This window comes from Cyprinus carpio, chromosome A19 (genome assembly GCF_018340385.1).
Source record: "Cyprinus carpio isolate SPL01 chromosome A19, ASM1834038v1, whole genome shotgun sequence".
In the NCBI taxonomy this organism is placed as follows: domain Eukaryota; kingdom Metazoa; phylum Chordata; class Actinopteri; order Cypriniformes; family Cyprinidae; genus Cyprinus; species Cyprinus carpio.
The window spans coordinates 23,428,444-23,456,229 of record NC_056590.1 but is presented as its reverse complement, the minus strand read 5'-3'; the positions used below and the strand labels follow the sequence as shown (position 1 = coordinate 23,456,229).

Genomic DNA, 27,786 nt, shown 5'->3' with positions numbered 1-27,786 from the left:
ATTAACATTCTCACTGCAGGTCATCAAAGACAGTGTTAGTGTGTGTGTGTGTGTGTGTGTGTGTGTGTGTGTGTGTGTGTGTGTGTGTGTGTGTGTGTGTGTGTGTGTGTGTGTGTGTGTGTGTGTGTGTGTGTGTGTGTGTGTGTGTGTGTGTGTGAGGGCACACTGTGCTAAAATCATTCAAATTTTTCATTCTGTGCCCCAGCAAAATCACAGGTTTAACGTGACATGAACTTTATATTCAGCATTTTAAGTTCAACTTAATGGGAATGCATAAGGGAAAGTTTATATTTTTGGATTCTGTGACTGCTCACCAAGTCTTTCAAACTTGTAATAATATTTTAGAGTTTTTGAAGTTCACTTAAAGGTGAAGTGTGTACTTTTTGTTTATGTTAAAATATTTCCACCAGACCCTGCATAATATGCAGAGACAACTGTAAATAAACCATTAGTGGGTTGCTTTCCCTGAAAAGAAATAGTGTGGCTCTGGTGCTATGAAAATATTGTCCTGTTTGAGCATCTTAAAGGAATAGTTCACCCAAAAATTTCAATTCAGTCATTATTTGCCCACCCTTCTGTCCAGTCCAGGGTTATTTACCTTAGAGAAGAAAGTACTTTTTTGGGGTTTTATAATTGTCATGTTTTGTGTAGCATTTGGATTTCTCAAAATTCTGCAATAATACAATCTTGTGCAGTTGCGCACAGAAAACCAGCTGGTCAGGATTTTTAATAAATAACAAGTTTTGTGTTATTCCCTCAGCAAATGTGGAAGTCATATGGGATATTTCAGTGAAACCTGAAGCTGGTCTCTGCCATGATATGGACTGAACAGGCTATTGTTTCTCCTTCTATTGTCCGAGAACAACACCAGAGTGAGTAAATAATGACTGAATTTTCATTTTTCATAGCAACATTGATTCAGACAATAACTTGAGTTTAGTGCAAGACTATATGTTTGCCAGACAAGCAGAATGGGCAGATGCATGAGAAAACTGGTATGAAAACAATCTTTAATTTTATCATTTTAGCTGGGATCACTAGTGGTGCACAAACTACACACTTCACCTAAATAATAATTTAATTTTTTATTAGGCAATGAATCAGCATGCATTATAATTAAACACAATTAAAAAAAAAAAAAAAACAGTTTTGTTTATGATGTTGTTTAACTATGGTAATTTTTCATGAATCACTTTGGAAACTGAAGTACCGCTGTTCTTCTAGGCATCATTCTTTCTCTATTTTTGCTTACTCTCTCTTTCCCACTCTTTTAATCTTCTGAGTTGAAAACAGAGCCAAATGTGAACAATCTTTTGCTGGAGTTTAGCAAAGAAGCTCATTTCACCACCCCAATCTAACCCAATTCTCCAGTCCAAATCTGTATGGAATAAATTGCCACAGAATACAAATGAAGGAGTTCAGAAGTCAAGAACATGGCTTTTTTTAATGAGGACAAAAACCTATCAACACATCTAACCTCTTCTGCTTCATTTACTGCATTGCTCTCCCTGGAGTCACTCAAGTTCTTTTTTTCTTGTGATTTGACTCTCTCTCCTTTTCCTCTTGGGCTTGGTTTCTGCTGCTCTCCCCTCCTACATCTTCCAACATTTAAACCTTAACATTGCCAAGAGCGAACTCCGTTCCAGTTCGGAAAGGTCATTTAAAATAAATAAAGCAACGAGGAGGTATCTAGCCATCCCACACTCACACTCATGCTTTAAGATGCTGTGTGCCAGTTTTGTTTGTCTCCTAAAGATTCATTTGCCTGGAGGGCATCAGTGAGAGTTAAACAAGAGGAGCAGAACTTCAGATTCCACGCCTACTCAATGGCTATGTCTGTGTTAGTCATGGAGCGCTGCTTGATTCTTTAAATGTTGTCGGCTCCTCAGCACTCTAGCTCTCGCTGTGGGGAGAGAACAGGATCTTAACATATTAACATCCCCTGGAAGCATGGCCATAGCATTGCAGTTAAACAGCTGTGCTTGTTTGGTTTTGGTGAGATAAAAAATACAATAGGTGTACAAGCGTGAACAATGTGAAAGACACCAACAACACACAGCCATGAGACATCAAACTGATATATAAACTCATGCTGAGTTTCTATGCTGTATTTTAAACAGTTTTACAAGACAATGTGATATTCTATTATATTAGAATATATTTAATTATATGAATAAAAATGTTCAGACATTATAATTGTGGAAATAAAATATGTGTATTTAGGATTTTTTTTAAATAGTTTTATGTTTTCATTTCACTTAGTTCTCAATGTCCTGTGGCCAAAGAATCATTTCCCAGAACAATCTGAGTTATTGATTTTCTTTTCACTCACATGATTTATATCTGTCCTCATAGAAAGGCATTAATCTTTTAGTACAGTTGATGTTGGCTTTGTTATGTATTTGGATTTGCATTCCATATCCCTTTTATTAGGTGTTCCTTTTGTAGTCTTACAACATTCACCTGTGTAGTGTCTCCATATCACTGTGCCCAGCCCTACCCAGAATACTCAGGGAATGCAGTGTGTTAAATCATCTCAAGCAGCTTTATCAGATCTTGGAACAGTGGAGGGTAGAGGACTCTCAAAGGGTGTTTTGTCTTTCCCAGGGCTTAGAACTCTCTGAACTCACAGCTTACCCCATCCAGACACGGGTATTTGTTTACAGCGGCCCAAATTTGGGGCTTTTTATCACAAGCTGGGAGAGGCTTTGGGAAGAGGAAGTGCTATAGAGCTGGGCTTCTTATCTTCAGCTAGATACAAAAGCAAATCCCTTGGGTAATCCAGCTCTCTTGTTTCACTTATTGGTTAAATAAACAAACAATAAATGATGTGCCCAGCAATGCGGATAGTTACAGAGAGGGGTTAGCTGTCAGTGATTGATCATCAATAGTTATTTTTAATAATTAGTTATCATAACTAAGTCATTATAATAAGGCTTTGGACAATAACAAATGATATTCCAAGATATCCAAACTTAAAAAAACACATTTCATTCAGCTGGGGACAGTTGGAAAAACAACACCATCATATCAACAGGCACAGAGTTATGATCATTTATTACCTGGTTGATCCAATACTTTGTTTATACATAAAATATAATTTATGCAAATTTATTTCCACTGTATTATGTCTGTATTCTATTTTTTTTATTATTTTACCTGGTTCATTTTTTTTTAATGTTCCAATTCAAATAATTTACTCTAAACACTTTGCAATGCCAAGTCTTTTTTTTTACTCTAATAACATAATCACCATCATAATAACAGTAATCAATGACTAATTAAGACAAATATCATAAAAATAATAATAAATTAAAAAGTGTTATTATTATTATTATTGTTATTGTTGTTGTTGTTGTTGTTGTTATCCTATACCAAGAGGCAAACAAAAAAATATAAGTAAAAATAGTCCCACCCCTCCCACCGCCCGTCAATATAATTTACATAAACGTTTCACTGGAATTTAAATGTCTACCTGTGCTTTAGAATCTTGCTCTGGCGTAATAAGTGTAGGGCATAATTATTTAGTGAAAGCTGAGTTAAAAGAAAACCTCTACATTAAAAAGTTTGTAAATGTTTAATGTAGCCTATAGTGGTTGGAAGTCAGTTCAGTGAGATGCTCGGCACTGGGAATGAATGGGTGCTGTAGACGCCCCGCCCCATCCGGTTCCTCTGCCCAATGAAAACACAAGATGCACCATGATGGGACGTCACGCACACTGGCGTCGTGTCGGGATTGGAATGTAACAGAGTAACAATCGGAACAACTGAGCAATAGGTGACTGGGCTCGCGGATCAAAGAACTCAGTTGATTTCATTTAAGGAAACATTCTGTGAAACTCGCTCACTGTCCTCGTGTTTTCGCCGAAAGGGAAACGCCGCTTTCCAGAGCCGGTGTCCCGATGAAGAGAAAATGTAATTCTTGCGTGTGTGAGGATCCACAGAGAGCGCAGGAATAAGAGAAATGCAGGGATTCGTAAGGTTACCGTCATTCCCGTGAACTGCCCCGTCCGTAGGCTATTATTGTTTCGGAGGTGAATGGAGTTACTCTACGTGTGGTTCGGAAACGCCACAGCATCAGAGATAAACCTCGGTCGTTCTGTTGTTAACGACTTTCCATCTTATCCAGTGGGACCCGCTGCTCTCCAAAGACAAACTCCATGAGTCAGTGCCGCCGCAACTCTCCAGCGCGAGTCGGACCGTGCGACGCATTTATCTAGTGCGTGTCCTGTCAACAAACGTTGCATTTTTATTATTCCGCCGGGGGGAAACTAAGTCAGTGAGTAAGCATACCTGATTGTGTTTATAATGATCTTAACAGGTACGGTTACTGTTACGGCTGCACTGTGAGATGTTGCTACAAGACCGACGAGGGAGAGCGAGGAGCCCGGTGTAAAATCGCCCACATGCGCTGGATCAATCACTTGCTGTTAGGTGATCGGAATCTGAAGAGGGAAGACGTGAGTTGTAAATCCTCGCAGGCTGGAAGATGGCGGAGCAGTACTATAGCTGGAGGAGGTGGTGTTGAGAGACAAACTTCCAGCCGCTTGAGATTTATTTGCAAACACCGCGATCTGGCCTTCAGGACACATGCAGGCCAAAAAACGATATCTGATCTCACTCTTGACTGGCGCCTTTCTAGTTCTGCTCTTTTACTTTGGAGGAGTGGTCCCGGGTCCGGCGGCCACGGGGTCCAGGAGCCGGCATGGATATAATCGTCCCGAACAGCCGTGGCCACACTTCTCGGATCCCTTACAACACTTGAGCCCGTGGGACCACTCGGACACGGAGGACTATAATGTGCACATATCGCCTAGACAGAAGAGAGACGTTAACTCGAGCGTTTACAAGGGCAAAAGGTGCCGCATGCAATCATGCTTCGATTTCTCCTTGTGTCAAAGGAACGGATTCAAAGTGTACGTGTACCCGCAGCAGAAGGGCGAGAAGATCTCGGAAAGTTACCAGAACATTTTATCCACCATCGAGGGCTCTAGGTTTTACACTTCTGACCCTGGTCAAGCGTGTCTGTTCGTCCTGAGCTTGGACACTCTTGACCGAGACCAGTTATCGCCACAGTACGTGCACAATCTCAAAACCAAGGTTCAGAGCTTGCCTCTGTGGAACAATGGTAGAAACCATCTCATATTTAATTTGTATTCGGGCACATGGCCTGACTACACGGAAGACTTGGGCTTTGACATCGGTCAGGCCATGCTGGCCAAAGCGAGCATCAGCACGGAGAACTTCAGACCCAACTTTGACGTATCCATCCCCTTGTTCTCCAAGGACCACCCAAGGACCGGTGGGGACAGGGGCTACTTGAAATACAACACCATTCCACCTTTTAGAAAGTATATGTTGGTATTTAAGGGGAAACGCTATTTGACCGGCATCGGCTCGGACACGAGGAATGCCTTATATCACGTTCATAACGCGGAGGATGTAGTTCTCCTCACCACCTGCAAACACGGCAAAGACTGGCAGAAACACAAGGACGCGCGATGTGACAAGGACAATGCCGAGTATGAAAAGTAAGTTCTCACTTCTGTTATTCTCATGTGAATGCATTGTAGTCTTTTCTGAAATTGCTATGGCAACTAAAATTTCCACACCAGTGTTAACTACAGTGGTCAAAATGACAAAAATGTGCTATCCCTGCTTTAACGTTCATGTTTCACACTGTTCATACTTTATCTTGGGTTAGTCATTTCTCCCGAGCTGTTAGGTTTCAACATTTGGCCTTTACTTATATGTGAAGTTGTCGCTATGTAGGCCTATGTCTTGGGCACTTGATTGGTTGTCTGTTGCTTAAGGACTCAACTCCCTTTTTTTTTTTTTTTTTTTTTTTTTTTTCTCTTTCTTTCTTTTCCAGTGTGACATTCTAGTACCGCATCGCCTCACACTCCTTTGGCACCATAATTTTGCGTAACAGGGATTCATAACCCAGGGTTAAATGCAGTGTAAAACCTGTTTCAGAATTACAAATGTGAAACATTTCTAAACCCAGAGTTATACATGGCCTTAACCTGAGGTTTTAGAAGAACGTTCACACAAGGTAAAGTGCAATGTCAAAAGCCTCCGATATTTTGGGAAGCTGTGGTTACCATGGTCAAGTTTAGTCTGGGAAAGCAGTATTTTGGTGACTTTACTTTGCAAATGGGATACAGTTTACTTTATTGTTTATGTTTACAGTCTAATTACAGAAATACTAAGCACTTCATGTACTTGATGTTTATTCGTGTGGAGTTTGATAATTACACTTTCTTGTTGTTGTGATTATAATAATAACAGAATATGAGTTGGACACTGTAATGTAAACCACTTCAAAGATGTTTTGTAATGTGACATGCCGTCCAATTTACCAGGTAACATGCCATTTTTATGCAAACTGTTTCAGTGAGTTGTGTCATCTTGAATATTTTTTAAGTGGTGTTTCATGTGCCATGGAGACCAGCAGGGCTCTCTGGGTATGTGTTTTTACACCAGATTGCGAAACACTTTTATTGCTTTAGAAAGCCATTGACATACAGACACATTACCAGGCACAGTAGTGAGCTGTAATCCTTTCTGTTTTTATATCCTAACTCTATTGCACTGATTTTTAAAACACCTCCACCATGGGAATTTCACCCTAATCTCAGATAATATAGCAACCCAATCTGGATATGTTTGGACTTGCTCATATGCTTGAAATATAACGCTCTCTCAACAGAGCGAACAGGCATATGACCTTGCATAATTAGAACTTGATAATAATGTTAATAAACCATAATTTGAACCTTTTTTATTTTATTTTTTTTTGTCCTGAAATGTTAACATGCTCGCAAGTAGATCCTACACACTAGCCATTACCCCTGCCGGTGTTGTGCCCAATTCTGCACCCCTGCCAGATTATGCACCCCTTCGTTGAAGTTTCTAATTGATTGCCTAATCCTAACCCCTCCCCAACACCTACTCCTAAACCTACCAATAATAGGGGTGCATATTCTGCCAGGGGTGCCGAATTTGGCACAACACTGTTCTTTATACAAGCTTGATTTGATTAAACAGATAGAAGTTAATCAATAATCCACTTTTAACTTCCCTGATCTGTTTCTCGTTTTCTAAAAATGAATGAATTACATAGTCAAGCACTCTGAATCACAATCCGTTAGAATTCACTGATAATTTCACTGTATATTGTGAGTGTAATTACCTGGCGCATATCACTTCAAAACAGCCTGAGTACTCATTAATGGGATTTCAGACTCAGCACCTAGAGGTAGTCAGCGCTCTTCCTCCCGCTCTAGCCCACTCCTGGTTAGTCATGACACTAATGTTGGTCGGTGTGATATTTTTGGCATGTTTCTCCCTCCCATGATGCTGCTGAGGTGCTTCTCCGCAGGATGTGGTCCTGTTAATTGGGGTGTAAGTGTGTGTGTGTAAGGCAGAACAGCTGTTTGGAACATGAGCAAGCTGAGCAGTGCAAAAATGACCGGGTTGACAAGGGTCTGCAAAAAAAATGTTTTTCCCCATTTGGTTGGTTGGTGTTTGCTATTTGAAAAAGTTTTTTGGCAATCTCAGGTTACTTGGATTATGCTTCTGCTTCCATAATAATTACCCAAAATAATTTGAGCTTTTTTTTGCAGATTTACCTTTTAGACTGCGTGCTTTTCCAGCTTTTAAATTGAATTGCATCTGAATGGCTTCAGGCACCGGTGGTCTGACAGTGATCCTGCCAGACTTGTAGCTGAGACCTGGCCCTGAGATTGAAATTCCTCCATGCCACGGTTTGGAATTTACCAAGATGGAATAACTCAACAGTGCCAAGCGTTATTAAACAATAGATTCATTCAGAAATGTGTCACAAAGCACAGTGCTGGTCACTGCCCCAGCTGGAAGAGTGGAGAAAATCCAATCTGCCTCAGTGTGATTTGTGGAAGTTGTCATATTGATCTGATACAGATGAAGGAAATGATTTCAAATTCCCTTGCTGCAAATGATATTCAGTCTGGTATAAGACTCTGTCATAGTCTAAAAGTTTTTTTTTTTTTTGGTCATATTAAATTGTATAAATCTTGTTTCCTGGAAAATGAGTCACTGCATAGATATAGATGGGTAATATTTGCAATGTCAACATTTTTCCCCTCACAGTATGTGTAATAACTCTGTGTTTTTTTTTTTTTTTTCCTTCTTTAATACCCAACCAGATTTTTCAGACTTTATTAACTGTTCTTTGAGCCTTTACTCACAAGGCCATTGCAAGGACCGAGGTGGGGGTGGGTGGGGGGGGGCAAACTGGTTTCCCCACCTTTAGGTGATGGATGGCTTTGTGCTGGTGCTAGTGAATGTCAGTGTTAAGGGTGCTCCGATCCGGATTTTTGGAGCTGATCACCGATCCTCGATCACAGGAAGCCGATACGATCACTGATACCAATCTTTTTGAAGGCTTCATTTTATCATGTAGAATTATTTATAGTGATGCTTCAATCAGGATTTTTACAGACATTCATTCAGGGCCTGAGTTTCATTTTTGAAAATGGGGGGAATTCCCTCTTAGGTGACTCTTGTGGGGGGGATTTTTTAATTTGAGGGGGGATTTTTTTAGACATTTTTCAAAGATATATAATTATCTTACCTAAATATTTGATCATGCAGTACATTTTTGTTTTTACAGTGGGGTAACTGCTGCACAATAGCTTACACACAGCTCAAGCCTGATTTACTGAGCTGTACACTCTAAAAAAAAAAGTTACCTCAACAACAAAAAAATGAATTAAAACAGTTTGCATCTTTTTTTTTTTTTTTGAGTTATGACAGCTTCTAATATAATTATGTTCAGTCAACAAACTACATTGTGTTAAAAGAACTTAATCATTTGTAACAAACATATTTTTAAGTTAATTACGATAAGTAAATTAAGCTGCCCCTACTAATGGATTTGTCGGCTTGGAACCAATTTATATTATCTTTCTTTTAGTTCAAATACACAGCTATCATAGCACATGCTAAATGTAACTTATTTAGTATGAATAATGAATTAATATGAAGTAATATGTTATTTGTCACTGGCATTAGCGCAGTCATTGCTAATAGAGTCAATGCAGTGTTTACCTTCATGTGGTCTACTCTTCAGCACACAATGGTAACCATGAAAACTTCAACATAACAGAAACTCTTTTAAATGTCAAACATCTTTCCCTTCACTAAAAAAACACATAAAATAACACTTAATTTCAACATTTACTCTCCTTATCCAGTCCTATGCAAAGCATGTTGGGAACTAGAAATCCACTACCCAATTTCTAAAGTTAACAAGACAGTTTTATTGATTTGAAGTGATTTGAAGCCATCTGTGTTAAGAGAAAGAGAAAGAGTGCCTGTTGATTCACTCACGCTGTTTGTGAAATTGCGTCTCATCAAGAAGGTTTTCCAATTACTTTAAGTTATTTAATAAAGAAAATATGAATGAATTGTACCTCACCTTCAGCATTATAATTATTTTACCCTGCCGGACATGATTGAGACTGTGCTGCTGCATATCATGCCAAACCTTTCATGACAGGAGCGTCATCAGCTTGAGATCGGTTTCTGAGATCGACGTTTATAGACACCGCTGATCAAACTTCCCAAAGTGATTTATGGCCGATAGCAATCAGTAGCCGATCAATCGGAGCAGCCCCAGTCAGTGTTATACTTGTACGAATGAAATTAACGCCTGAAAGGTCTGTAGCGAACACTTTAATTTTTTTAAAGGGGTCATATGATGCGATTTCAAATTTTCCTTTCTCTTTGGAGTGTTACAAGCTCTTGGTGAATAAAGAAGATCTGTAAAGTTGCAAAGACTAAAGTCTCAAATCCAAAGAGATATTCTTTCTAAAAGTTAAGACTCCTCCATGCCCCCCTAAAACGGGCTCGTTCTAACACACCCCCACATATCTACGTCACTATGTGGGAAGATTTGCATAACGCCGCCCAGATGTTCACGCAAAGAAAGAAGGCGTACCTTTTATTCTCGTTGTAGTATTGTTGTTGCCGCCGCCATGTCGTATAGATGCAGTGTGTTTCACTGTGAAGGCGAAATTACTTTGTTTGGCCTTCCAAAAGAGGACGATATCTGCTTCGTCATGCCTGTAGCTGATCCGTGCTGGTCGCTGAGGAAATATATCAACTTTGCACTGTGGATCACCGAATTGGCTTTCACCGTACACACAAGGTACGCTCCTTCGTAGAATTCACCTCAAGCCGTCCGCCTCTGCTCACTCAAGCCGGCCGCGGCTCACTTTAGGCCTCCAGCCTCCGCTCACTCAAGGCCACAGTGTGTGATGCTGTTTCGTTGAGAAAGCGAAACTACCTTGTTTGGCCTTCCAAAAGAAGACATGACTAGAAATCATGTTTAGATCACGTTTATAATGGGTTTTTAGTTTGTCTCGTCGCTCCGGCCAGACAAGGCATCACAATATGTTAAGAGGCGTAATATTTGCGTCATACGCTTGAGGCATTCGGCCAATCACAATGCGCTGGATAACTGCCCAATCACAGAACACCTCGCTTTTCACACCGATGAGCTTAAAAATAAAAAAAATTGATGCATTTCAGAAGGTGGGGCATATAGGAGAAACAATAATGTACATTATGTGGAAAATATATATATTTTTTAACCTTAAATTGCATAAACACATTTCATTACACCAAATACACAAAATAATGTTCTTTTTAGCAGCATCATATGACCCCTTTAATATGAGACATGCACTCCTATCTGCTCTATTCCACTGTTTGTCTTATTTGTTTCTGTTGTCACATTAATAAATCATGAATTTTTCATGATCTGACCTCAGTCAGATAAAATAGTGGCCCGAGCTTGTGTGACAAATGCTAATGTGAAGTAATTAGTCCAAATAGAGTTCTGCTTAATTACTGTTGGTTGATTATATATTTCTGTGCATAATGTGCTTGGGCTAAGGCTGACTTTATCTGATCACAGCATTAGATAAATTGCATGTTAAAGTGAGGAGGTAATTTGTGTGTTTAGTGTTTTCTTCATAGAAGAGCTTTGAAGTTTTTTGTTGTAATTTAATCATTAAAAGATCATTGAAATGTTGACCAGGTTGAGGCCTAGATATTGTCCCAAGTTTCTTGTGAGTATTTGTGTAGGTGGTCACCAACCCCCTTTTTGTCCATCCCTTTCTGGGAGCTCTGTCCCCTGACTCATTGACCCACTTTCAGTGGGATTACCAGAGGAACAATCCCTCTGGCCACAAAAAAAGTCCACCAGGCCAATTAGGAAACGGCCATTGCAGTTTAAACTGGTATAAGTCAATTATTACTAAGGATAACTACAACCGACCCTGGGGGAAAAAAACTAGCCTGCTTTGAAGTTAAATTCTGGATGTTAAAGCTAGTACAAGCCATAGCGATAGAACTGGCAGTAATTGAGAAAACAAGACGCAAAAAGATTCTTTTTATCCAAAGCCTGTCAATGTGCTCTTGAAGAGTATGAATTAATAAGTGGGATTTAGAATTGGAAAAACATCTTTCATTTCCTCTCCATGCTCCCCCAAGAACACACTTCTCCTAAAATGAATTGCAGAGCAGACCATTGATTGGTTCACTGTTGAGTGGGATCTCTGGGAAGGTATGTCTTTTTGAGGTGCATATTTACGTCTTGCTTTCTAAAAGTGTGTGAAGTGTTAATAAACACTTCCTGACCTACTCGGTGAGAGTTTTAAATGATTTCTTCCAATATCAAACATTATATGCATTACCATTCAAAAGGGTCAGTAAGGTTTTTTATTGTTTTTTTTTAAAGAAGTCTGTAATGCTTGATTATGATTTTTTTTTTTTTTTAGTATTTATTTATAAACAGTAAAATTGTGAAATATTATTACAATTTAAAATAACAGTTTTTTTTATTTGAATATATTTTCAAATATCATTTATTCTTTTGATGGCAAAGCTGAATTTTCTGGAGCCATTACTCCAGCCATCTGCCTGAGAGCTTGTTCAATTGAATATGAGAACTTAATTTTCAAAATAAAAATTAATATTCTCATTTGTAAGTTGAAATTCACACTCACCGCTCTAATGTGAAAAACTGAAAATTTCAATTTGTACATCCAGACAATAATCAAACACCCGTGTTTTGAATTCGAAGTTGCAGATTATTAGTTAAAAATGTGTAAATGTGTCAGAGACTGACCGATGAACAATGCTAGCCAGCGTGACTTGCCATGCAGAAAGAAACATTTTTATGCTATGCATCAGTTATTTAAGTGAAGTTATTTTTAAACGAAAAAATTTTTTTTTCTTTTTTTATTAATTTAAAACAGAACTTCTTTTTTTTTTTTTTTTTGCAATAAGAACCCTGAAGTATTGGTACAGACCATTTGTTAATAAAAGGAATTACGTATATAACACTAACATTACTGTAAAACCGACCATTAGGCCTGCATTATGGCAGAGTGTGTACTCTGCTGCGGGCGCCGGGAGGATGTGAATCGTCCGTGTTGGTGAGTGAGTTTCCTGATCCACCACGGCTTCCCAGCAGCCAGTATTGTCCATAAGTTGAGGTGAGCTGATAGCTTCCCCAGTCTTCTGCCATCCCAAGTTGTTTTTCCAAAACCAGCTTTCCTGAGAAAAAAAAACATTGGCTGCCACCGTTGCATGACGTCGTCATATTGCATATTGGTCAGGCATCAGCCAATAAAATGGCTTCATTCCCACCTCAGCCACATTCCCGGTTTTGCACTTGGTCACAAAAATTGGGCTGCACGGGAATGGTGTGCATGGACATCCACGGACACTTCTGATGACCAAAATTGCATCACAAGGACAGTGCGCGGACCGTTGTGGAACATGGATGGCTAAAGTTTACTTTGGGCTTAAGGGTGTTGGTCTCCCCCGTGACCATTAGACATGAGTTTTAGCCATGGCCTTTTAATCCAGCTCTCAAGGGAGAAAATCTTTCACTACTGCTGTGGTTTTTGCCGTCTGTTGATCAGCCTCAAAGCCTAACACAGCAGTTTGCATGCTAATTAAGTGCTAAAAGAAGCAATCCAGCCTTTCTCAATACCAGACTTGTCAGATTCTGCTTTGCACTCATTTTGGGACATATGAAAACATATCTACAGCAGTCGGATGCTTGGAGACACAGGTGGTGTTTAGTGTTGTTAAATGCTGTATAGCCATGATTTTTCATGGATTGATTGGATTGCTGGAGATGATACAGATGATATTAAGGCATTATATGATTTGGGGTAAATAAGATTTGTTTATTCTAAGGAGCAAGTACTCATCTCTCTTTTGTGCACTGTTGTAGATGGAAGCATATCCCCTTACACTTAAATGTCTTTAAGTGTCTTTAGGCTACTAATACATGTTTAGTATGTTAACATTACTTTATGTATTAAACACATACCTAACATTAACCAAGATTAATACAATTTTTTACAAATTCACAAATATTTTTTCTTTTTTTTTCTTTTCAGTTCACTTATTTTTTGAGGCTGGTTATTTGCCACCTATGGTATCAATTTAGTATCGATACCGAGGTATTACTTTCTAGTATCGTACCAAAGCAAAAATTATGGTATCGAGCCATCCCTAATACCAGCCGTGCCGCAGCACGTTTCAGAAGCGGCTCTTCATGCTGCTTTGCTAAAGATATAGTCGATTTTTGATGGATGCCACATCCAAACCACACAGTTCAAATATATATATATATATATATATATATATATATATATATATATATATATATATATATATATATATATATATATATATATATATATATAAAAAAAAAAAACACACAAAACATTAAGCAAGACAACCTCAGACAGGCAAATCTCATGGTCTCACGAATCCAGTTGCTTTGCTTCTGCAATGCTCCTGGTGTGAGTTGGCACAATGTGGAGGATGGAACAAAATCTCATTGGAGCTGTAATGCATGTGCAGGGTGAATAAGGGGTGAAGAAAGCTGGAGATTCAGTCCTATTATCCTAATGCAGGGTGTATTGTCATGCATTTGTGTGTGTAAGACATTTCTAAAGGAGTGTTTTTGCACAGCTGTGAGTAACATTTGATCCCTTCAAGTTCATACGTTTGTACCTAAAGACATGGTTTGTTAGAATGTATGTTTACATGCACAATTATAATAGAGGTACAGAAGGTTTTTTTGTAGTCCAGCAACTGTCTTCATCTAGGTACATTAAATAATGCATAATTGAACTTTATAAATATACTTTGTTTGTCACAATTTCAGCTGAAACGTTGTAGCCCAACTCAAATCTACTTTTAAAGCTTAAAGAATCTTCATACCATAGGATTGGCCCTCTTGGGTCATCAGAAAGCCGACCCTCTCCCAGAAGGTTTGGGACTTTTTACAGCTTCAGGGTAATTCGCAAGACTTGTTGCCTTTTATTAGAGTTGTATCATTGACTCCGTCACACTAAATGTTGGCCCTCTTGAAACAGAGCTCTCACTGTTCGGCCATTTCATTACTGCGAGAAACAAAAACAAATATTTTTCATTGATGGTCAGCTCCGTTCCGAGGAATTTGAAGGGGGATTGCTTAAATTCTTTGTAATACATTTTTCTTTTTGTGTCATACATGCAAGTCTACTGGGAGACTGTATTAGGACAGTGGGGGGCTGCTATAGAAAGAGCGTTTTGTTTAAGTGCTAGCTGTTCTAATGGCTCGCGCCCAAACCGTTTTATAGTTTGATTTGACTACCTCTCCAGTGAAACGGCTCTCTTGCCCCTGGGCACTGAGGGGCTCCTTTGTGCGAAAGTTTGTTCAGATTCTTTCGCAGCCTGTGCCTTGTTGACACCACGGCCCCTTCTCATCCCCCACAGGAACCCCCTTCCTCTGCCTAAAGCTCTGAAACAACTTCCCCCTCCCCCACTTCAGACTTCCCATGTTTTTCCCCCTCAGAACTCAGATTCACCACAGTAAAACAAGAATGATTTCTGTCATAGCTGTTGAATTCTGGAAGGCATCAAACAAAAGGCCGCACAGAGACACTGGCGACTCTTGTTTGCAGGCTTCTATGATAGTTCATGGTTCAGTGCCTGAGCCGTCGCTGTTGTAAAAAAGAGGGGGGTACAGACGGCATCTGGCCAAGCTGAGAATGTAGTCTAATCTAAGAAATGTACTTTGATTTGCTAGATTAGTAGAGTGTGATAGTGGCAAGTAATATTTTTTACACTTGTTCGTACACTAGGGATTTAAGGGATGTTTATGTAAACTACCATTAAAAAGTTTGGGGTTGGTAACTTTTTATGTTTTTGAAATAAGTCTCTTATGTTCACCAAGGCTGCATTTGTTTGATCATACAGTAAAAGCAATGAGACAGTGAAATATGAAAATATGATCTCTCTCTTGTATTGTAATGCATTTTAAAATGTAATTTATTACTGTGATGCTAATCTGAATTACTCCAGTCTTCAGTGATCCTTGAGAAATCATTCTAATATGATAATTTGGTGTTTAAGAAAGATTTTCTTAATATTATTATTAAGGTTGAAAGAATGAATAAAAGTATTAATTTATTTACAAAAAATATTACTGATCCCAAAGTTTTGAACAGTAGTTTGACTCTGGACAAGGAATGCTTGTTTTGTACCCCACTGACTGATGAGCCTGTTACTTTTCTAAGTGATCCAACATCTTCACCTAGTAATTGGTGATAAAACTGTAAAAATCTCATGGACTTATTTTGACAGTGGACCCCATTCTTTTTAACCTGGGCCAGTAGTCGACACCCTAGCAACCATAATACAATCCACAAAAATACCACCATAACACCCTAGCGTAGTGGTGACCAGCTTTATTGATGCAGTATTTTTTTACTTGCGCTGAAAGTAATGGTTTAATTATTACTTACTCCAAGGTCGTGTAAGATAAGCACATATGAATGTTTATAGAGAATGTAGGGTAAAGTTCAGATTTGGCATACCTACTCTGATGCTACTTCTAGTCTTCAAAATGAAAAAAAAAAAAGAATACGAAAAGCCTTGAGGTGCTTTGTGATAATCGATTTTCACATAGATGACATTGAAGGATTTTATTTATTTATTTATTTTTTGGTGTCAGTGGTTCTAACCTTTAATTATAAACCTTTTTCATGTTCTAGGATGTCAAGTAGGGCTGCAACTAACGATTATTTTGATAATCGATTAATCGGTCGATTATTTTTACGATTAATCGATGAATCGGTTTATGTACTTATATTTTAGTTTTGCCCATTTTTTCCCCAAGTAAATTATTAACAAAGGGTCTTTATCATTCAACATAGACTTTTTAGAGATTTTAACCATTTTGCATTGTCATATCCTCATCAAAAACATACCCGGAGTGTGGTTTTATTATCTGTTGGTTATCCTTTGTCAAACTCTTCTGCAATCAAAACACTGACCCATACATACTCTAGCAAATTTCACAAGGAGGTTTCAAATAATGTTTTCACCACGGCAGTCCTTAGGGCTCCTAAAGTAGTTTAACATCCCGAACAAAGCTTATTAAGGAATCTTTCAGAACATATTATCACGAAGAATAAGAATAAAACAGAATTAAAATTGCAGTAAATTGCATTTTATTAATTTTTTTCCTGTAAACACACAGCTTATATCTGGGAAACAGCTTTATAGCTTATGCTGTGAAATTGTAAACAATCCTTCGAATAAAGTCCCAATGGCATCAAACCTGAATGGAACTCACATTTTAAAGTAAAATTTTAAGTAAAATCCATCAGAAGGTTGTCCAGAAAAAAAATTGGACACACAAAAAACCTGCTGTGTGAAAAAGAGCAGTGAATACTTAGAAAAAAGTGCATTTCAAATATATTTAAACATTAACCTCTCTCAGTCAGTCATAATTAGGCTGCAAGACTGAATTATGAACTGGTAAACGACAAAGCTTTACATGTTAATTGTTAAAAAGCAATGTTATCAGCTTTTACGACTAAACATTTGCAAACAACATTGTACTGCAGATTCTGCACAAATAAAAGTCTTTGCACACTGTGATTTTCATCGGATTTAAATATGTAGTGGTCCTTATAACAGTGCAAAATTCAAAAATGTAATAAAGCGATAAAATGTTAACAAAACAGCTTATGCCTGAACTGACAGGAATTTGACTACCTGTGGGAAATGAGGCAGAACACTATTCACTCATTATTTGAGAAAAACTTTGCATTGCAGTGCAAAAAGGTCAACATGTCCAAATGTTCAGGGCTTAACGGTTAGGCTTGCTCTCTTTTTGCTCCCACACTTTGGATGACTTCGTCCGATTAGTTTTATCTTCCGCTTTTTTCTTTTTTCTTACTCGAGCTTACTCCACTGCCGCCTGCCTCACCCATCACGCTGAATGCTGCAGAGAGACGCTGTGTGGGAAGCACGTGACATAAAACGAGGCTAGATATTGGCTATTCGCTGCTTCTCCTGCTGTGCTGGCTGAGTAAAACCTCCGGTGGTTCATTACTGCCACACTTTGGTCACCGCAGATTTAAAATATGCACGAAATGACCCGCTTACGGCAAATAAAAATTATTTAGCAACGAATCGATTACTAAATTAGTTGACAACTATTTTAATAATCGATTTTAATCGATTAAATCGATTAGTTGTTTCAGCTCTAATGTCAAGGATTGCAAAGTAGTCTAGAATAATTTTCCAGTGAATCAGAGCTTTCATTTGAGGAACTTGTAGACCTACGCAGGGTTTGACATTAAGCTTTTTCCAGGAACATGTCTTTCAGATCTGCAAATGGATTGTTTACTTGTTCTAGAGCAGTCATGATCATTTTGGCTGCTGATTGTCATACATATAATTGTGATTAACAATGTAATTAACCATTTTGTTCATGTCTCTTTCAGTGAAAGTTTAACACACAAACACCATAAGAGGTCATTTACCCATATTTTACATTAAAATAAAAAAAAAAAGATTTTTCTATAAGGCTTTAAATTGATTGCACACGGGGATAGAATTGCATGAATGATATTACAATTTTTAAAATATTTATATCTTAATTCACTTGTCATTCTCTGTTGTTGTTGTTGTTTTACCCAGTCTATATTAAATGTAAGGTTTATATAATAAATAATAATAACACTGAAAACAAAAATTACTCTCTTCAGTTGACCCTAGCAGGTTATGGGTTTGCATTCATTTCTAGCACTTAAATAGAGGTTTCCTGTAATGGAAATTGAGACTAAATAGTAGGGGTACACGATAAATATCGGCTGATAATTAATGCGCATCTCGTCAGTAAAGCTGGTTCTCTAATCAGAGGTAAATTCCATCAGGTACGTGATTTCACATAGAACAGCTCTTACTACACGGAGCCGTTGTTAACTGACAAGCTGCAAAAATCCATGCTGATAATGAACAGTCCAGATTAGGGATGTCAATTTTCGATCATTTACATGATGTCGTTTTTTATCGTTAACCTTAATGCTGCAAAATGTGTCTGTTGCAGCGGCACGCAGTCACCGGTATGACAGGATGTGCAAAAGCCACAAAAAAAAAAAAAAAATCCTTTCTCACTTGATTTAAAGGGGTTTTAGTCTGAATAAAATGCTAGTTGCAGGATTATAAAATGAATAGATGTGATTCAGATCATTTGATAAAATGAAGAGAGCGCGCCATACGTTTGAGATCATTTTACTTCATTGACCGTTTTCTATCCCTGCACGTAGATCGCTGAACGCGCCTCTTTAAATGGTTTCGTGGTGCTCGTTGTTGTATTTTAGAACACAATTGCAATGTTTTCAACTGACATTTTGGCATTTAAAATAAAATCATCCCAAGCATAGGCCTATCTGTGGCTCGTGTGGCTGTGCTACGCAGTCAGAGATCCACTTCCATTAGCGCTGCTGCAGTAAAACACACTGCTCACATGAAACATTTTTATCGGAGTATTATGACCAGTACTTAATTTGATTCTGCTTTGTTCTGTTCCAGAAAATGTCAGATTTTGAATTTTTTTTGCGTTCCGGTAGGCCTATTTGTTTTTAAAAATCCTGCATTTACCGTGCATTAGATCATGACAGTGCGTGCGTGTATACGAGGACGAGCGAGCGCATTTGATATTTGGATTTGGAGGATAGCTCATGTCTCATTCGGCACAAATCCAAATGTTTCCATATTCGCAATGTATTTGAATGTTAAACTATTATTTATAATGTAAACTAGGCTTGTACTTTACACGCATTCGCATATAGACAGAAAAGATCATCCTCTTCACATGAGAAAAAACATCCTTGGCATAACAGCAGAGTGGACCGGTATACCACGGTCTATTTAAACTGACCAGTGTAACCTTTTATATGTTTGGCTGACTGTATTTTATTTTGATAATGAACTGCAGTGTAAGTTTGAATTGCTAGAATATGTGCGCGAGGCGCCAGCACGATCGAAACAACTGAGAGAAAAAAAAAAAATAACACTTTTTGGAGTAAGATGTAATCCCCAAAAGTGTTTACTTTCATTTGTGCACACTCACAATAAAAACAGAAGATTTGTGCTCTTGTAAAATAAATCAAACAAACTGAATGTGCGTTGTCTTCACTTTTTTTTTACATGAATTTATGGAGCGCCGCCACACTTCGGTTTTACATTCATTGCCTTAATTATTTAAGCAGCCAAACAGGTTAATTGACCATGATTGCTTTAATCGATTGCATCTCTTATCGACAATTAATCGATCATAAGAATAATATAGGTTGGTTTTGCAACTCATCATGGACTAAAAAGGAATGCTGTGAGAACAGCCTGAAACTTTGCTATTACTGTCATAACTATATGTGCATATTTTGAAAGCAAGTTTTGAGTGTGTGACAGCATCTGTGCAACTGAGAATGCACTTGTTTGTGTTTGTTCAGAAGTCGTCCAAGACAAACAGCAATGTCGAACCAAGCAATCTCACATGTTCACAGGTATTGCAAAGTAGCTGCTTGCTTCCCAAACTCCTAATTAGGGATGCATGATAAATATCGGCACGATATTTAATGGGTATCTCGTCAGTAAAGCTGGTTAAATCGTGCATCCCTATTCCTAATGTGTAACCTTATTTAGTCCGGCGCTCTTTTCAGCATCAGGCAGAATTTGATCTGTGACTTTCTTTGTCATTGGCTGCCATAAAGAAAAAGGACTGTTTAACAAAAGCTCTGGGTGAGCCGCGTGATACGGTTTTTCGGCATTCTTTCATCTGCTATGTGATGGAGGGGACACGTAAGGTTTTTTTTTATTTGTTTTTTTTTTTTTACAATGACTTATTTTTAACCTGCGTCATCTTTGTTCTGTGTCTGGGTGAGCATCATTCACCGCATCAAAGAAAAAAAGGCCACCTTTGCTGAAAATCTGCTATATGTTGCATCTCTGTTCTTCCCCCTTTCCTCCTGCGCTTGCAGTGATGATGGGTGCAGCTGGTGAAATGTTGTAGGACTCTACAAAACAGGGAGAGAAATTTATTGAATTGTAATTCATGGAATATTTGTCTGTCTATAATTCTGGCTATCATTTTATCATTAAGTCATTCTATCTATCAGTTTATAGTTCTGTCGTAGTATTGATCCCTGTCTATTTAAATTTCAATAAACTTTCTGCTTGCAATCCTGCATCATGTTTGTTACCTTAATTCAAATTCAATTAAAATTTAAAAAGTGAATCTGTATTAAAAAGCATTCTCAATGGCTCAGTTCTGAATGGTTTGTAACCATTCCAAATTCTTGGCTCTGCGTCAGATTTTGACTTCTTTTGATTTCTTACAGAAAACTTTTATCACATGTACATCTCACTGAGACTGAACTGGCATAACCCTTGAATGCTGTAATTGTTTACATAGCTTTTATGCATGCTTGTATTCTTTCCCGTCCTCATCTGAAACAAATGCTGAGGTATTTGTGGTCAGTGCTTCCAGCTTTCACTAGGTTGTGTGTGGGCTGACTTGGAGAGTGTTTGCCACTTTAAGTGGTTTATATGGTTACCCAACACTTTTTTTTTTTTGGTTCACCGTCTCTCTGTTCCCTATGTTCCCCTCCGGTTTTCTGATGTACTCCAGCCATTTGGTTCCCTGGTGCTTTCGGACTAAAGCACAAGTTGCTGTGGGCATTCATGTGGAACCTAGGCAGCAATACAGAATGAATTATTCAGCTCCTGTGTTTTATTCATATATTTTTTTTCTTGCAATTTTATCGAGCATGTCCACTCAGTCTTTCATCCACACATGTGGCCTCTCTTTTGCTTTCATTTTCACAAAACAATGGACACTGTTTAAATTCATTCTGGTATCTGGGTGATGATTTGAAGTTTTCCTTCTGGGTATGAAGGGAAGGTTTTTTTTTTTTTTTAAGAAGTAGCAGCCAAACAATTATTATTCAGTTGCTTCTAATGTAAAGTTTCAAGCTATATACCCTAAGAGCTCAAGATGCAGATGTCTTTTATTGTGTAGCTATCCTCCTTAAACATTAACCATCCACTGCAGAAGAGCTCTCCACCTTCTCTCTAGTATTTAAGTAATTGTCATTAGCCAAGGCCGGTCTAGCTACTGAAACCCTTTCAATAGAAGTCTCTCGTACAGTTGACCCTATTAGAAGCTTGTTGATGGAGCTGAAAACAGGCTATTGATTAATTGATTTTGTGCACGCTAATGGATGGCCAAGCCCAATAAAGATAATTGCCTCTTGGAAATACAAAAAAAAAAACCTGAACTGATTCAGTCTTTAGATGCCGACACTAATTATTTGAAGAAAAGCACATGATAAGGTCATGTAGCAGTCGTCTGTCTCGGTCAGAAATAAAAAGTCATTTCTTTCATCACCACTTTGACCTTTCTTTCTCATTCTGTTAGATGAAGAGATCAGGAAGAGTCTGCCACTCACCATTTGTCTTGGATCACTTTTCATAAATCTTTCAAGTCTTAATGAAGAAACATGCTTACCATTTATAAAAAATAAAAAAAGGGAAAAAAAAGTTATTTATAAAGAACTTTCCCTTGTGCTTGTGTCATGAAGTATCTGACATTCTTTAGAGCAGAAATGTTCAAAAACTTTCTTTAAAGGTTTGTGTGTGTGTGAGCTTTCTGTGAGATCTCAGTTGTTTCACACATCTAGGCTTGTTTGCTGTATTGTGTGAAGTTTTGCTTGGAGCATCATTAAATTTTCACCAGTTTTCAATTCACCACTAGAGTAAATCTTCTTTAACAGTGTGCTTTATTGATTTTTCACGTTACGTTATTCTCAAGAGTAAAACGACAGATTCAGTGAATTAGAAGTATCTTCTCACTTCTCTAAAGGTAAGTCTCGGCACGGTTTGCGTTTCCACTGTAGTTTAGTATTGCTTTAGAGTGGGCGGGATTATTCACATGTCGTTACAGTTGCACCGCCTCTACTGCCACACTCTTAAAAAAACTTTTTCATTCCGCGTCGCCCCATTAAGCTCTCATTGGATCCGCTCTTCTGCTATTAACGAGAGGAATGTCTGTACTTCCGCAACAGACAACAAAACACTTTTGGTTGTTAAAAAAAAGCGCGCTCAATCAAAATAGTTATGTTCGATCCTTCACTGGCTGTGCTGATTTAAATCTAGTGGTTCTTTTGTGTTTGTGTCGCAAGTTCAGTGACGCAGGTAGTGACGATTCTTTCTGGCCAATCCGTGGTCAGCAGAGTTTACACGTCACATTTTGGTAACGGTATGGTTCACTTGGAACCTCAACCAAAGTGGTACTAAAAATAGTACCAGGTACTGTACCAAGTGGAAAACCCTCCAAAAGTGAACCGTACCGTACCATGCAGTGGAAAAGCGCCATTAGATAACACTCTATAGTCACCAAGCAACTGAGGCAAAAATTTACCTTTTTTTTTTGGACTGAAAGGATTTTGTAATATGCTCCTGTCAGCCATTTTAACAGTGGCTGCTCTTGCGATTTTTGCTGTGCTGTAAAATTTTTAAGGTCTTAGAATTGTTATTCTGTTTTGTCTTAATATGGTACTCTGGTTTTTGTAGCATCTGTAAACAAGTTGCTTTCAGACATCTGACTCTTGTGACTACTGTGGTCTCCTGTCTGGCAGTGACTGACAGGGCCTACATGTCCTTATCATAACTGCAGTAGTGATTTGTGCTGTCAATCATCCAGCTTGTTGAAGGTGTCAGTATCTTGATGCTTATATAGAATCCGTTCAAACTGTGTACCATAAAAAACACCTGGTGCTATAAAATGTGCTCTGTACAGTAAATGTTACTAATATGCTTTTTTTTGTATTGCGTAGGACACAGCAGACCATTGTTCAATAAATTATGGTGCAGTTAAAATTTAGGCAGAGATCCATATGAAAAGAGCACTGGAAAGATAACAGCAAACACCCCTACTTAATCAAGGTGACTTTATACTATGCTAATTTCTGCCGTTACTTACCTGATAAGTCGCATTCTGATTGCAGATGGCAGACTTTACAGCTTTTTCAGTACCTCTAGTGCCCTAGGCACAACCGTAAATCATGCACGACTTCAAGAGGGGATCAGATCACACTCAGGTCAACTTACTCGGCAAACTGCAGATCCTCTGAGGTGGCTCTTACCCTCTTGGGGAAGAATGGAACATGGCTGGGTTTTGCCTCAAGGCCATTATTCAGCAAAAACATTGATGCCCACCATCACATTCCTCTTAGTCAATACACCTGGGAAAGGACCCTAACCTTTGCTGTGTCTGGGTTCAGAGGAGAGAATCTTAATTATGGCACACTGTACTCCTGGGGAGAGTACGTGGCAACATGGAGAACTTCATTATGGGAGACCAAAGATTAGAGCTTATGTTCAACACTTGCTTTTCTAATGATGTTGTCAGAACTGCTACAGGTTATGCTTTCACCTTTTTTCCTTCTCTACCTTTTAAAACGTCCCTTTTCCAGCAGGCTGGCTCACCGAAATACAATTATGTTCCAGGAAAAGCCGGAGACTGCTGGTGAAAAGCTGAATGGAGGGAAAAAATTGTTAGGCTCAAAGGTGGAAGGACACCATTTGTGACTGTAATTTAGCACATGAGTGAGTTGCACTATGGTTATTGTAGGTACTCCGTCGACTGGATCTGGGGCGGCATTGCTTGTGACCCTGAGAGATACAAGACGAAGATGTGCAGTCCTGGACACATGCTTGTTGGATGTCTGTAGGGCATCTGCTGTGAGCAACACCTCGTCTGGGACCCCATTTATCCTGTGAATCTTGTCAGCGGGAAAGAAATGCAGAGTCAGCAGAATTTGTTTAAAAATAATCTTCACTTAGAATAAACAGCTAGCGAGGCAATTGCTGGAAAGTAGAGCAGCATAGCCTCAGTTTACCAGGTTCACAGTTTGGAAAATGGAGAAAAGCAAAGCATCCAACTAGGCAGACAGTCTTATGGCCCAGAACCTCTACAAAAGGCATCTGCATGTCATTGTGTACAAATTGGTTTCACAAGTCCCCAGTCGCAGACAGTTTGGCCAGCGTCCATCATTGCAGTTGCCAAATACAAGTGATTCAGAATATATCAGGAAGGACTTGGTCCTTCCACCCACCTCCAGAGTTCCTGCATTCACCATTACAGAGAGAGCAAGAACAAAACCAAACCAGCTCTCCAAAAAAAAACAATCAAGCACAAAGCAAAAAGAGAATGGGGGAAACTGCCATTAGCCTGATGATTTTCTATAGAGCTGTGGAGACGTTCTTCTGTAATTAGATACTGCCTTTTATTAACGTTTTCAACCGGGGGCTTTAATGAAAGGAAATGAAGGGCCCAACCTCACAGAGGAGAGGCAATTGTGCCGAATCTACAGAGATCGAGCTGCTGTGCGGGAATGTTACAGCACAGCGACGTCCATCAATGCCCAGGAACCGATTTGCAATGCCAAGGCACTGCCGTTGTGCCCTCCCCCTGGATCGGAGCACAAAAGCTGTGTGCTTGCAGGAAAAAAAGAAGGGGGAAAAGCCCTCAGCAGGCCTTTCTTAGCCTCTGGACTTTATTTGTTGCATTGTGCTGTAAAGAGCTCTTGGCAGACTGAAGATTCTTGGAGGTGGGGCAAGGGAGAACGTATTGCTACGTGCCCATTTATCTCTCCTCCTCCAAATCACTGGCAATACCAGATTCCCAAAAATGAACTGTCTGTCACAGTGCTGAAAAAAATCCACCTGTTTTGTCTGGAAATGGAAGCCATGTCTCAGCCTTAATCTAAGCAACACAGTAGAGAGGAAAATGACCTAGGTGGGAATCAGTGAAGTGCACAAATTCTCGACTCTGTCGTTTAAGGACCTTGTGATGGTTGAGGGGGTAAAGCATTAACACTTTGGCCACCAGTGCACTACAGTGATGCAATGCAGTTATCAGGTCTTCACCTTTAACTTTTGGGTAGTGGTAACCAGATTTTTATTAAATCTACATGTACAACACTGCATGAACCAGTGTGTGTGGAACTGAACTGAACAGCTAGTTGATACCAGTAATTGGTCCCACATGCCCTGCTGTCTAGTGCCAAGCCATGCAACATTGCACACAGGTACTAATGTTAGTTAGGTTAAAAAGTAGCTAGTGCTAAAAGGGTTAACTATAGCAATATCACTGTCAATCGGTAAGAGGTTTTTGAAATTACCAGAGTTAATTAGTAGTCTGATAAACAGTCATTAAGTAGCCGAGTCAAAGCTGTGTCTCTGGGTGCAAATGTTAGTTTGTCCAAAAATAGCCAAAGGGTTTATACTGTTCACAAATTTGTTTCTTGTTTATACTGGCGGAGGACTGTAATGTTTCTGTGGTTATATCTTCTTTTTTTTTTTTTTTTTGTAAGTTGATACAACAATCTTAAAATAAGGTAATTAGTAGTCTGATAAAACAATCATTAAGTAGCTATGTCAATGGATCCAAATGTTAATTTGGCCAAAAATAGCTAGCAGCAAAGGGGTTTAAAGTATTTTCAGCCATGTTTCTTGATAACACCTGTGGGACACTGACATGTTGCTACTATTGTCACTTTCAATCATGATGATTTTTTTTGAAAGTTTAACAGTGCTGAAATTGCACTAATTAGTAGTCAGATATACCATCATTAAAACAGTGTAACAAAATAACTTTTTCAGATGGCTGATTTGTTATTCCCTGTCCCAAAAACTGTTTTTTGCAATTTAGAAAGGCAATCCAATGAACTAAGACTCGTCTGTTATTGACTCTGTGGTTATGATTAAACCTCAGTAAGTTTTAGGAAGTGAAAGATGTGTACTTTGTATAATGACTCATGGTGACTGAGCTAGTTCTGTTTTCCTCAAGGGAACTTTGTAACATCAAGGAGAGGAAGTGATACTTCAGAATTTTTTAATTAAACTTCAACCTTCTGGGGGGAAACAAATCTTATCAATGCTCTGTGGTCAATAAAAGATCACCGCAGTCATTTAGAAGGCCTCTCTAGTGAACTTCCCCAGACCAAAAGGTGTCTCATTTGGTAGGTGGTTGACACAAATGCTAAAAATAGAAGGTCTGTGTGATCTAGCCAGCATTTTGCGTGATGCTTTGTTTAGATTTCTTGCAGCTATGTGGCTGTCATTTTTCCATGGATTTTTAGCATTTCGCACACGGTTTAGAGGGAAAATGTTGGTAAAACCATTGACATCCATAGGAAAATTACACCCATCTGGTGAACAGGCAGGTAGGTGTCTTTGCAGAATCAGGGGAATGGGGTCTGTGCGATGAGAATTCCAGTCCCACAGTGCCTCATTATGAGCCATTGCAGAGAGAAGTTGGGGGGAAGAAGGGGGGTCACGTTGTGTGAAGTGTGTTTGTCGCTCTGCAGGTATTCCGGCAAGTCTCAGGAGATCAGGTAAAGATTAGCATCCTTATGAGTGTGTGTTACTGTGTGGTTTATGTATATGTACAAGCAGAATGCACTCAGTTTTCAAGTCTGAGTTGAGTTGGGGATATTGAAAATCAGTCCAGCTCCACCTCTTCGTTTCATTTGCCTGCTAGCGCAATGAATTTCCCTCTCTTTTCACCCTCCCCTCACTTAGTTCCTGCCTACAAAGATGGAGGAAATCCAAACAGATTGTTTTATTTCTCTCGGATGCTGTGATCGGATTGCTTGCTTGCTCTGTGGGAAATTCCCAGCTGATCCGGTGCAGACTAAATCAAGATGGAGAGCACAGGAATCAGACATCATTCTCAAGTTTTTAAATTTTCCATTTTCATTTTAATTTTAAAGTTTTGGTAATTTTGTTTTGGGGTTTTGTCATTTTTAGCAGTTGATTTAGTAGGTGGTAGTCTTGAACCATCAGTAAGAATGTTAAACTACAAACCAATGTAATGTTTTGCATTGTATGTCTATAATTTTCCAGAAAAAGTGTGTTCATGAACTTGTAGCTGCCAGATTGTAGTATATTTTCTTTTTATAAAGAATAAACTTTTGTGGTTTGGCTAGTGAAAAAGATGTCAGGGAAAGTAACTACTGGTCTGACTTGCAAGCAGAAAAAAATATCCTTATTGTTGAGCCCTGGAGTTTACTCATTTTAAAATGTATTGTTTACGAGTCTTTGAAGATTACCAATCCAGATGTAGTCCTAAATTTTGTTTTGTTGGAGCGATGGGACCATAATTGCAAAAGAATACTATGAAAACCACACATAACATTACAAAAATAAATATATTTTTAGTGCTTTTGTAGCATGAAGTAGTTTGGCTGTGTACCAAACACAGGCAGTACAAATCTGTTCAGGTGTCTCAACTGAAGTGTTTTTGTATTGTGGTCTCAGTGTTGGCAGTTGTGTATACTTGCCCTTTGGCTGCTCACCAGG

General features: G+C 38.7%; 1 protein-coding gene across 2 annotated transcripts in view; it reads left to right on the top strand.

Annotated features, from left to right (window-relative positions):
• Window positions 1–3,642: 3,642 nt before the first annotated feature.
• LOC109050531 (exostosin-1b) overlaps window positions 3,643–27,786 on the top strand; it is a 76,038-nt gene continuing 51,894 nt past the window's right edge. The window contains exons 1-2 of one of the 2 annotated variants that reach the window (XM_042777116.1): window positions 3,643–4,219; window positions 4,322–5,531. In XM_042777116.1, the coding sequence (XP_042633050.1) occupies window positions 4,591–5,531 (941 nt within the window). In that variant the 5' untranslated portion in view covers window positions 3,643–4,219; window positions 4,322–4,590. Of the gene's footprint in view, window positions 5,532–27,786 lie in introns of both variants that reach the window. The other variant, XM_042777115.1, reaches the window with a different exon arrangement.